This window comes from Etheostoma spectabile, chromosome 6 (assembly GCF_008692095.1).
Source record: "Etheostoma spectabile isolate EspeVRDwgs_2016 chromosome 6, UIUC_Espe_1.0, whole genome shotgun sequence".
Taxonomy (NCBI): Eukaryota; Metazoa; Chordata; class Actinopteri; order Perciformes; family Percidae; genus Etheostoma; species Etheostoma spectabile.
The window spans coordinates 8,553,343-8,565,775 of NC_045738.1; the positions used below are offsets into that span (position 1 = coordinate 8,553,343).

The following is a 12,433-nucleotide window of genomic DNA, read 5'->3' on the forward strand; positions in this document are numbered from 1 at the left end:
GCTGGGAGACTTCTTCTAAACGAGGGCGCACTTGTGGTATACCTGCCGAACAGGGACGTGTAAGTAGCTCTTTTGTGGATTATGGTGAACCACTGTTGGTTGTAGCATATTTTGGCATTGACAATGAGCTAGCATGCTACGGTTAGCCACCTCGTCCCGGCTAGTCACGTAGAAAGCCGTGCAGATTTTGAACAGCTCGGGGGAATCAAGTTTTCAAGTTTCTATGCATGTTGAAGCACCAGAGACACAAAATAACACCCCAAAAGGTGATTTTTTTTTCATAATATGGGCACTTTAATATACTGAATAAAACAACACAGATTTGAAAGTGAGCTCTTTTACCTGTGGTAGAGTTTTTATTAGGCCCAGTTTTCATCTGAAGGTTGCTACAGGATATTGCCATGTAAATAGTGTTAGCAGCAAATGATAACACCTGCCCCGACAGCTCTCCTGGGGAGATGAAGAAAGACAGAAAATAACATTTACACGGCAGAGCAAAAAGCTGTGTTTGTATGTTCCCCACATGGTCTAATTGTCCAAACTGTCCACTAATTAAGGCACAAACTGCCCACCTCAAGTAGCTTATGGTTTAGGTAAAGATATTGTATAACTTGATCTAAGTACTGGCTGAGCTTGAGGACCAGAGAAGACAAATTATTTTAATGTTACATAGCTGGTCAACAAGATTCTTTCTTAAGGCAGTTCATCAAAGTTAATTATAAGCTTATTTGACCCCCTTGACTTTAAAAGCAAAAGTTTGACATTTTGGAAACTTGTTTGCTTTAAGCTGAAAGTTAGATCAAAAGATTGATCCCCCTCTCATGACTGTACTGTAAATATGAAGCTACAGCCAGCAGCCAGTTAGCTTAGCATGAAGACTGTAAACAGGGGGAAACAGCTTGTCTAGCTATGTCCAAAGGTAATGAAATTTACCTGCTGTACCAGCAGCACCAGTTTAGAAAATGGTTGTTTGATGCATACATTTACCAGTACTCTTTTATACCATATTTACATTATTAATGCCCAGTTGACGAGGAGCAGAGGCTTCTTACTGTGGTAAATGTGAATGTGTGTGTGTCCATAAATCTTCACCTCTGCCAGGGGTAGGTGGTTTCTCCTGGGAGCCCACAATGACGAGTGTAACCACAACCACAAATATGGGAACTCTCCATGAGCCGGTCAAAGACACTAACAACAGAAACAGAAATCAGGCTGGTAACGACAGATTTTCTCGCTATTTTGGAGAAACATGTTGCTGCATGTTATTATATTACTGGTTATTTCTAGGCAAAATGTTGACCTTGGATGCATTAGAGCTGAAACATATGCATATATGTTTTAAAATAAACTTTTAAAAAGAAATGAGGACGTAATAATTACTGCTACTATTGATAATTTTAGCCAATCCTATGGTAACAATTTTATTAAAAGGCACATGCCAAACAGAAAACATTTTCTCAGATTTGCCTACAGTCATGTGAGAAGCCTACTTGGTCTCCTCTTGAGCAGAACTTCTTCTTAATAGCTCTTAGTCACTTTTAACATTTCACGCCAGAAGGTCAACACCTACGGCACGCCTTAAGGGTGCTAAAAATACTGGAGACTTGCTCCTCTTACTTCGTAACTCTGCATGGGTTCTGTCTGATACTAAAAAACAACTTCACTCCCTTGACTTTGGCAAAACACAGCATTTAGATTTATTTTCTGAAGGCAAAACTTTAAGAAACCTTTCAAGGGGTAAAGAGGGAGTTTGAATACAAGTATGGAATGACAACAAACAGGTGTGAACAGACTCTGCGGGCTTTCCCTCCTTCCCACACTCACCAATGTAGAAGAGCAGGATGGCCCAGACAGGAAGAGCCAGGGCCCTCAGGTAGTGCTCAGTGTGGGGACCCCACTTGAAACAAACCGCCAACAAGTAGCCAACCACCACAGTGCACACCTGACAGGAAAGTGGCAAAATAATAAAAATTGAGGATATGTTACGGGGTACAATCACATAATTGACGTTCAAGGGAATTTACCTAGTGTGGGATCAACAAAGTCTATCTTATCGTATCTATCTCATCCTATAAATGTAAATGTTGTACATTGTGCTCAGTCGATGCTTTTTCCACATATACCTACCATCTCAATATTTCCCTAATCTTTTTCTCAAGCTGTTCCACATTTCAAAAACATTTGAAGACCTTGAAGTTATCAGACTACTTTCTGGATTCCCCAGACTTCTGTTAACCAGCAGACAATAATCTGCTGTTTGGCAGGAAAAGCATGAAATATGATGCTCCAGTCTGTAATCAGGAAGGTCTTAGCTGGTTCCACTCCACACAAAGACATCTTTTGTTGTAATTGAACATAGTGTGTGGTGGTCCGTCCTATTTTTGGACAAGGGCCCTTTGTCAGTCTACCTCTGCACTTAGAGAAAGGACAGGCTGTCTGATGAGGAACATTTAATACAATTAGTATCTAGTCAAAGCGGAGCTGGGCACAAGCCCCTGCAGCTGTTTTGGAATAATAAGGTTGATTGATCAGACACTGAAAACTGCAGGAAATTTGATTAGCTAAGATGCAAGTTTAGGTATGTGTTCCAAGAAAAATAGGTTAACGCAAATAGGACGCATTCAAGGAAATGCAATTCAAACTATTTGCGGTGATTTGACATTCTGCAATGCTTTTATTTCAACCTGATTGATGATACTGATTATATTTTATGGGGTTATGTTGGGATAATGTCATGTTGTGTCATCCTTTAACACTGTAACTTATACACATTAATGAATGTGAGTTCATTTGAATCAAACTAGGGAAAATGAGTACTCCACACATTATTTTCTCAATTAATCAAGGAATCATTTGGTCTATGAAATGTCAGAACATAGTGAAAATTACCAATCACAATATTCAAAATAATTTACTATCATAGAAAACCCAGAAAGGTCACAGCTATTTACAGTGGACACTTTTACCTGGACACTGAAGAACCTCCCACTGAACCACTCTGTAAACTATGTCCTGTCATGTGTTGTTGTCCATCAGTGTTGGGGTGTTTTGTGTTTTTATATGAATCCTGGCTGTAATCCAATTTCCATGTAAGGTACAATAAAGATAATTTCAACTATGGAGCTGGAACCAGTGAACTTTTAAATTTTCACTTGAAAATTTAAAATCTAAATGACAAACGGAGCATCAAAGTTTATCAACTAATCAAAGTAGTTGTTTTAGCTCTTTGTTTAACTTCTTGTTTTATATTTCTGAATAATACAGATTCCATTGGACTACATCTAATGAACTGTGTGAATTTCAGAGTCGTTTAGGTTGATTTTGCATACATGTTGCTGGCAGTAAAATAATTAATATTGAAAAGGTATTCCTAATAATATTGTGATTTAGATTTCAAACATATAGCCCAGCTTCACTGAGCTGTTTGCAGCAAGTTTGGGGAGGATCCAGTCGACAGCTAACCTCGCCCCCAGTAGCATCCACAGAGGGTCTTTAGTCATTATTACGGGAGGAGAGACAGTTACCACTGTCCATTAACTCACCCACACAGTGTGGAAATAGTCCAGCGCGGCCCCGATGATCCAACAGATGTGCCCGAGGATCACCTGCATGCCAATGACGCGCCAGAAAAGGTAGAGGAAGTAGACAAGCGGCGCCCCGGCCCCGATCACCAGCAGCACTGTGAGCCTCTCCAGCACCAGCCTGCCCATCGTCTCTACCCCGTAGTTCACACACCACACAGGGATAAGCAGGGTCCCCACCACGATGGGCGTCCCGGTTTCCTGCAGGCCGCTTAGCCACGAGCGGCCGAGCCGAGCTAGGGAGTACTTGAAGGGGTGGAGGAAGGTCCCGCAGAGCACTGCCCAAAGCAGCGGGCGGAGGAAGGCCTCCAGGATGAAGTACACCAGGACAGTAGCTCCGCAGCATATAGCCACAAAGATCATGGCCCCAGTGTTGTAGAAGGCCTGTTTGATGTTTTTATCAAACTTCAGGGAGGACGGCTGGGTTAGCAGCTGGCTCATCATCCCGACAGCCGGCTGAACGCTCTCGGAGAAAAAGACGGAGTGAGGCCGCCCAGTGAAAGGGCTCTCCTGGGGAGAGACGGAGGGAGGCTCCGGCGCCGAGTCCTCCTCGTCTGCCATGTTCCCCGATTACGTCTCGGTCGGTCCACCCGAGGGATCCACAGCGTGAGGGAGGAAAACATGTGACGTAGCACTAACAAAATGCCCAAGGGCACCATGGGCAATGAAGTGAAAACGAGAAAAAAAAATGTTTCCGGTATTTTTTATTTTCATTTAATATAATTTCTCAGTTTTCTTTCATTTTGTTGTTGAATTATTTAGTTACTTTTATCATTATTTATAATATTAAGAATAATGATAAACACTTGATCTACATAAACAAATAAGGTTCTTGTTCTTTTAAGGTGTGGTGCTGCATAAATTATTGCAAGTCCATTATTTTAAAACTATTATATCTTATATGTAGCATTTTTAATTTCACACTTTGGTGCCTCACTGTGGTAGTATTATAAAAAGATCTGGTTGAAGAGAGCAATGCACAACACCTATGCCATCAGATCAGAACAATTTAAAATATGCTTAATCACTTACCTTTTTACAGAAACTTTAATATAGTCAGGAATAAAAATCAGTATTATTAAAATGATGCAAAAAGTCCTGCATGCGGCTGGATAAGAAGTGTTTTTATATGATGTGGTTGGAACAATGATCACAGTTGGCTTTAACAGGTCATTTTGTGTTATGTAAATGTTGCACACAATTTGTGCATGGAAACCAAGGAAGCAGGCCCTTAGAAACAACGTTCATGGTTGAATATGTCATAAGTATAAGTTGGGGTAGTGTCACCCTGGAAGACTATTTTCATGCCTGATTTGCACCAAAATCTAAAGTTACACATAGTACCAGGTTGCTACAGCATGTGCATTCTCAAAATACAGAGGACATGACATCAGTGTCCTCAATGGTAGCTAGGAGTTTAAATATATAGTTTTTTTATTTTTATTAATATCATCTCCTATGGTGGCTGTATACTGTTTGACTGACATCTGTCTGTTCATGCAAAGAAAGATATTTACTGTCTTGTGTATTTTATATTGTTTCCACAGGCTTATTGATAGTAAAAAGACATCCATAGCAGAGTGTGTCAGTTGGAGGCATTTTAACCTATCAATCAATTTTTTAATACAGATCAAAAGGCTACAATAACAGCCCAGGGGAAAAAATAGTCCATGTTCAAGGCAAACTGTTCTTCAATCCACAGGTTGCTCCTGTTCAGTGTGTTATTGCTTGCAACAGTAACTCATATAGCAGTCTCTCTCTGTTTGTACTGATAAACATGTCCAACAGCTACTGTGGTTGAGAAAGGGGAAACAATCTAAAAAAGGAAAGTGAGGAAAAGTGAGAGGAGCCAAGTGTTTGAGTGCCAAAGAAAAAGTAAATGAAGATCTATTGCATGGTAAGTACATATTGTACTGTAGGCAGTCCCTAAAACCTTGGAAACTATATTTTGTGATAGTACAAACAACAAATATTTTATCTTTTGTTTTTGCAAAGCTTGGTATCCATTTAAACATAAGACCGTAAAGAGACAAGAAGAGTGTGCGCAAACGGTTTTGAGCTGCTTGTTTTCTTTTGTCCTCCAAAAACCTTTGCGTTTTAGCCAAGTTCAACTTGAGCACTGTCTTCTCATGACCGGTGGACAGTGGGTTTTGGAAATCATTTCCAGATTTCCCAGTGCATGCAGTATTCTGAAGACTTTTGAGTATCCTTATTGTCATGTGTAGTAGTATTTTTTAAATACTTGGAAGCTATCATAAATACTGAAAATAATTGGCCTATTTAGACTATAACACTATCACACCTCTTGTTTTGTACTGACACCAGTACATGACAACTCTACAATATAGGTTTATTAAGTGTCAAGATCCTCTGTATGAGTTCAGAGTAATTAATATATAATCTCTATTGTGTTTACTATATCTAAGACAGTGTCTCTTTGTGCAAAGTGCACACTTGAATGTGGCATCAGACAACTTGTTTTTATTGCTGCTTCCTCTTCTCATCCCTCTTTTTTCCACTATGTGGTCTGCTGTGCTTCATTATGGTGTTCCCATTAGTAAGTAGAAGGTGAGGGCTACTATGAGCAGTAAGCAGAGGGGAGAATTGAAGGTCTGGTAGGCTGTAGAAGGCATGAAGAGGTCCTCATACTTATAGATGCTGATCATGCGGTCGCTGACAGGTGGATTGTCAATGTCATGCCTTGTGATGGAACCTGTAATAAAAGGTAAGATGATGTAAGATGTTGTGAAAGACCAAAAAAAGCACAAAGACATTTGACTTGATGCTAACGCTTATTCAATCACCTTGTATGGCAGGTCCCCATGCAAACAGGTAATACCATGACAGGTGTAAGTCCACAAGTGTCTCCTCTCTAGGGACGTATAATGGACGCTTGAAACGGCAGGTCACCCGGTTGTTCTCAAAAATGCCTTCTTCATCTCTTGCAGGGTTCCTCTTTATTTCCTTAGCCCATTGGCCAACATTGTAGAAGTGATGAATCCGTACACGTCCATTATCGTCATGGACACAGCCCATGACATCGTCTCCTCCCTGAGGAAATAGGAAGGATGAAGAGCTTCATTTCAAATTGCTACACATTCATTTCTTGAAAGAAGGTTAGATTCTGATGTAGAATTTAAATTCATTGGGTCAGATTCTAATAATTTTAATGCAAATGCAGTAAGCTCCAGTGTTTTTTGCCAAAGAACTGTCACACAGGGAGATTGCACTTACATGAGACTGGAGACATACTTTGACTCTGCAACTGATTCCTTAAACTTTTATTAAAATGGGTCATTTCTCTCAACATGAGTGTAAGTTTTCAATTTCTTTTCCTGTAGGAATAGGTAACAAGTCAAAATCTCCTTTAATATTATCATGTGAAACACTGACAGCATGCATGTTAAATTCATTTTCAGCTGGCAGATATGTAAAAGGGAATTATTGGGAGAACAAAGCAATGCTTTAAAATGTACATTTTTGTGTAGTTAATCATTCGGTTTGACAGTCATTTGCAACACATCTAGGTGTTTCAATATAGATTATGGACCATACATTTGCTAGACTGGAAATCCAGACCCAAATCCAAAAGATTAAGGGTCTGACATTAAGTATTGAAAGGCGCCCATCTCGAGAGATGGCACCAAGTGTGCATTTGAAAATCTCACTGCACACAATGGGATAACACTATGACCAATCACAACAACACACGGGGTGACGTATCCAGAGCCCAATGCTTAGCTAATAGCAGAGCTAAATGGTAGATTAAACTGTCGTCATCTGTTTAGCTCGCCTCCGGCCCGTCTACATCAGGTACACCGATGTGATTGGTGCCGCTCGGCTACAAGGGCATAGTTAATGAGCAGTATTACACGATGTCAGAGTGACTCGCTGAGTAAATTCAAATTGTGCTCTCGCAAGAACTCTGGATTCCCAGGGTATACATTTGCAGTAACTCAGTTGGATACAACAACATTTTTTAAAATTAGTTCTGCTATCAAAATAACACAAATATGTGTTATGCTGTCCCAAACAAAATCCCAACTGTCAAAGTTGGTTTTGTGCAGCTGCTCACCATTTTTTTGTCAGAGGAGAAACCTACGGCCACCCAGCCATCTGTGTCTGCACTCATCTCGTACTCCACATCTGTCCCGATGCGACGATAACTCAGAAAGTAGTCACACGTTTCTGCATCACACCCTGGCTTCCCATATCTGTACATAGGCAAATAAATACTTTTACTACTGACAAACACATTTAGAATATCAAAATAACATAAGGGATTGAACTAGGGCACTTTTTAAATTAATTTCCACTAGGTTTCGGAGAACAAAGACTACACAGTGGAGAAGGCCATGTTTAGTTCAAGTTCTCTAAAATCAGTCCACAGCATCTAGGATCAAGCAGCCAATGGGAATGCAGCTGCACCATCAGAAAAAAGATGTGTATCGTTCTCTAACCTTATGCATCCTTTGGTTACTCCACAGTCGCTGACTTTGATTTTGGCAAAGGGATCCACTGGTGGGGCGGTGGGGAATGGATAACCTGCAAAATACAGTACAACACTCTGTTGGTTCCACACAAAAAACAATTGATGCTCGTATTCAAGACAGTCAAAGGGCCAACTAGAGGGAGGCCATCTGCTTTGTGTGTGTGTGTGTGTGTGTGTGTGTGTGTGTGTGTGTGTGTGTGTGTGTGTGTGTGTGTGTGTGTGTGTGTGTGTGAGGAGGAGGGGTGGGCAGCTACCACCGGGGAGCTGGCCTAGGTGCTGAAAGGCCTTGCACAGTGGAGACAGGTTGGATACAAGACAAAATAAACAGCACACGTTAAGTGCTTCTTACAGTTTCGCTTGAATTCTCCTTGGTTATGCTTCAAGCTAGCATGTTAGAAGTTTGTCTATTGCCCATGACCTGTAAACACAACTCCCCAACTGGGAATCTTTAGTACAATGCACAAGATCCTTACCGTCATCGGACAGATATCTGGACTCCAGGAACTCGGAGGCGAAGGTGCTGTAGGAGTCCTTGTGAGGCTCCTGATGTCCCGGCTCTCCGTGCTCGCCGTGGCCGGTCCGGAGTGCTCCTTCATCTGTGGGGCTCGCCGTAACCCCCCAACATCCGCTCTGGATCAGCAGCACCAACAGCTGCACGAGCCTCCGCAGGAAAATCATGGCCACAAATGTCAACAAAGAAGCGGTAAAAAACGACTAAAGCAACGTGAAATCAAATCGGATCCTTATGATTGTTTGAATTTCGGTATCTTCGCAGGTACCCATTGCAGCGTCACCAAAAATCCTTCCCGCATCCCAATTGCCCGTTTAGCTGTTTACTAGCAGGGGGGGGGGTTCAGCGCCGATAACCGTGTGATTAAGAGGCTAATCCGATCCTAAATTACCCATATTTGTAATCGTACCATCTAATTCAGATACACGCCCTTAATCCTCTTTGAAATCCGAATCTAGATGCCGAGCAGTGTTCATTAATCTTCACATATTTTCATCAGAGTATTGCCCGGATGAATGGTTTCGCCCGGCCTCCCTCTCTTCTCCCTCCTCGGTCAATCACAGTAATAACCAATGAGGAGCCGCTACGTGCTGTAATAAGGATCAATCAATTGGGGATTATTCCCCATTGTCAGAAGTAGAGGGTACTTCCAAAACAGTTTACACACAGTCAGATTTGGTGGTAGGCTTATGAAGGCAGGTGGTTTAAAAAAAAGACAGGTTGGAAACGAAAAAAGAAAACGATTTTAGTCCTCTTAAGGTTAGACTCCAGACACACCAAAAAGAAAGTCTCTAAAATTACTTTTTCCAACTATTTGGATTTTTCCTATTCTTAGTCAGTTATTCGTGCAATTCTATTTTCTGTAAATTCAATCTTCTAACACAAAGGTTTATGTGCTGTTTATTTAACAGTAAGCAGCTCAAATTAAATGTGCTTTGTCCAAAAATACTGAAATCAACCTATACAATACCCACCATGTTGTTAATTGCTAATTGCTTTGTTTAAATTATTCGTATTGCCTGCTGCAAACAAATCTGGCACATGTATCCCACAACTGTCTAATAATATGTGTATATTTTTATACAGGTCCGAATCTAGATGCAATTTAAAAATGTATAAGCATTGTGCAGCCTTGTATGCACTCATCAAATGCATATTTATTTAATATTGTGCAGCTCTAATTTGTGTTTTTAGTTCACAATGTCCCAATAAGATTAATTTCAACTGGAGAACTGCAGTAGAGGTGACCAGTAGCTGTACCGATGGGGAATTTCTAAATTGATACACAATGTGTAGACAGACATGTTTGTGTACACAATGTCAATGGATGAATATGCATTGTTTTAAATGAACAAAACATCAAAAGCACCATCTCACTTGTACTCACTCCTATCCTTACATCATCTCTTTTTCAGTGGTTGTACACAGTCCTGCCACTTGGTGGTGATATAAAGCTATGGTTTGTTTCATGTTCAGGTTGGCTTAGGGAGTCTTTTCTCATTCCACTATATATTGTTTTCTCTGTTCACAGAAAACCTTACCAACTGATGCAGTTCACTATGTTATATATTATATAGCATGGGTTAGAACAAGATGTCTCATCAACTTTGGTTAAAGACAACAAGCAAATTTTTACCTAAACATTTGTAAGGACTTCAGTCACTTCAGTGCTCTTGTGTCTTACAAGTTGTGATAGCCTGGTTAATAATGAGCGTATTAGGCTTACTTAATCTATAGTTGAGAAATACAAAATCTAAAGAATCTGTAGCCAGTGATAGATTATCATTACTGTTGCCCTTGTACAAATAAGCATTACATATATGCAACTGCCTTTGACTCAGGAACACACTTAAGTGTGACAGTGATATTAATAGTTTCACAATTGTTCTGAGTCCAGTCATTGTCATTCTCAAATTTCAATCAGTCCATTTAGTCAACAACCTCAGAACTGTGAGCAAAACAGTGACACTGATGGTCAAGCTTAACAGAAGGAATGTACATCTCTAGAAATATATATATAATATTTTACATTGAATTGGTTTTATAACAAATGGTGCCAACAGTAGACGATGATATTTAATGTATCATCACACACCTTTGCTAACGAATGAAGCACATTTGGACTGCTGGTTTTGCTTAAACTAATGAAAATTACCTAAATCGATTGAATATATAATATGACAAGGTACTTTAGTTGTCCATTTTTGTTCAGTATTTGGCCTTAAAAAGTCTGTGTGTTCCAGATTTTTTTTAACTGGGATGGCAGAAGAGGGAGGCACAAATAAGGCTGAGAAATGTTGCTGTTCATGTCTGTGTCCCATAGGTGATGCTGGTGTTACACAATCTAAAAAAGTGTAAATCGACAACACTCAGAGAGTTTAAAGGTTGACTGACATCCACAATAACACACACACACACACACACACACACACGCACACACATACACACATACACACACACACACACACACACATTCAGACACACAACATAGCAATGTAAATGTTTTTAAACATTCAAAACACATGAACTCTGATGAATATCTGCACGAAGGGTGATAGGAAATAATACAATAAAAGCCATAACATAAACCTGTGGCATGTGTTCACTTTTTCACTCTGAGTGTCCATGTATGTTGTAGCATTTCTGTGTGCATGTGTGGTTTTAAGTTTACACTGTGTAGTTTGCAGGTTTAAAGAGTATCCACTCATGCATCTAAACATGTGGGGGGTATCATGCGTGCGCTCATACGTGTGTGTACATACAAGAGTGTGTGACCTTTAACCCGTTCTCTCTTCATCACCATCTCTCTCTGCAGACACAAATCAACCTGATCAATCGCTCCTCTTGTTCTCGATCCACCTAATTATCCGTCGTTTATCCTCCTATTATTTTCACTTCTACCACCTGACCCTCTCTCTCTCTCTCTCTCTCTCTCTCTCTGTCTCCTTCCCAATTACCATTCTGTGTAGGGGGCAATGCTTGCTGGGTAATGTGGGACTCTGGGCATAGCAATCTTAAGTTAATAGCCTTAAAGGGCCACTCATTAACACAAACACTCCCTATGTCTTTCACACACACACACACCTATCCACACACATCTCTCCTCGCACATCATGCCATAGAGAGAGATGGAGAGACGGGACATGATGGAAAGAAAGAGAGAATGAGACAGGAGAGTGGAAGGGGCTGGTGAAAGAGAAGCGATGAGGAGAGGGTGAGGCAGGCAGGGTGGAGAGGGGAGGTCTGGTAAATGTCAGCAGTGGGTCTCCTGGGCCTGAGAGATGAGTTAGTGACAGGAGAACAATGGAGGCTGGATCCCTTCAGAAACACAGCTGCTATGAGTGCATGCCTGGATGTCTTCTGCTTATAGCCATCACCAAGCACTTGTAAAGGCAGAACTAATAGAAATATGCTTGGCTAGCACACATCCAGTCACCCACAATTGTACGTCTGGACACAAGGTAAGCCCTGGATGTTATGGAGGATCAGCAGCAATGTGGATGGCTTAGTCAGGGCACTCAGTCAATACCAGCCCCTGTAGACTCGTAAAGACTGGCCCATTGAACATTTGTCCTGCATACACATATCTACTCTGCCACAACTTCTCTTTATTCTGTCACCTTAACGAACAAAGCTGGCGATATTCTATAGTTCTCTTAATGTCAACAAATCCTCTGAACGAACCAAAACCAACAATGAATTAATCATCCTACTAACAGAATTGTTTATGTCACCAAAGATTGAGCTTATTCCTCTGTTGTTACTTTAAAAATGCATGACATTCACCAGCAAGTGCACTGTAACCTCAATGACCGACTCTTTTTAAGAAATTAACAAATCCTTTAAAGA

General features: G+C 40.7%; 2 protein-coding genes across 4 annotated transcripts in view; both read right to left on the reverse strand.

Annotated features, from left to right (window-relative positions):
• The window catches only part of tmem245 (transmembrane protein 245), a 13,202-nt gene extending 8,996 nt beyond the window's left edge, over positions 1-4,206 (reverse strand). Inside the window, exons 1-4 of one of the 3 annotated variants that reach the window (XM_032518419.1) lie at positions 3,543-4,206; positions 1,825-1,942; positions 1,093-1,188; positions 343-450 (exon numbers count right to left, since the gene is read on the reverse strand). In XM_032518419.1, the coding sequence (XP_032374310.1) occupies positions 343-450; positions 1,093-1,188; positions 1,825-1,942; positions 3,543-4,142 (922 nt within the window). In that variant the 5' untranslated portion in view covers positions 4,143-4,206. The remainder of the gene's footprint in view (positions 1-342; positions 451-1,092; positions 1,189-1,824; positions 1,943-3,542) is intronic. The other 2 variants (XM_032518417.1, XM_032518418.1) reach the window with 2 other exon arrangements.
• Positions 4,207-5,162: 956 nt separating this feature from the next.
• frrs1l (ferric-chelate reductase 1-like) lies at positions 5,163-9,119 on the reverse strand. The gene is made up of 5 exons (XM_032518420.1): positions 8,547-9,119; positions 8,042-8,126; positions 7,657-7,795; positions 6,386-6,632; positions 5,163-6,294 (listed from the first exon to the last, which is right to left on the reverse strand). Exons 1-5 carry the CDS (start codon positions 8,749-8,751, stop codon positions 6,122-6,124), a joined length of 849 nt encoding a protein of 282 aa, XP_032374311.1. The 5' UTR covers positions 8,752-9,119; the 3' UTR covers positions 5,163-6,121.
• Positions 9,120-12,433: the final 3,314 nt, after the last annotated feature.

Bases quoted from the DNA above. Each gene is read 5' to 3' on its own strand.
- frrs1l (XM_032518420.1), bottom strand. From the start codon at position 8,751: ATGATTTTCCTGCGGAGGCTCGTGCAGCTGTTGGTGCTGCTGATCCAG. The intron at 7,796-8,041 runs GTTAGAGAACGA...GCCTATGTACAG, and splicing joins GTAACCAAAGGATGCATAAG to ATATGGGAAGCCAGGGTGTG. The intron at 6,295-6,385 runs GTGATTGAATAA...CTTTTATTACAG, and splicing joins ATGGGGACCTGCCATACAAG to GTTCCATCACAAGGCATGAC.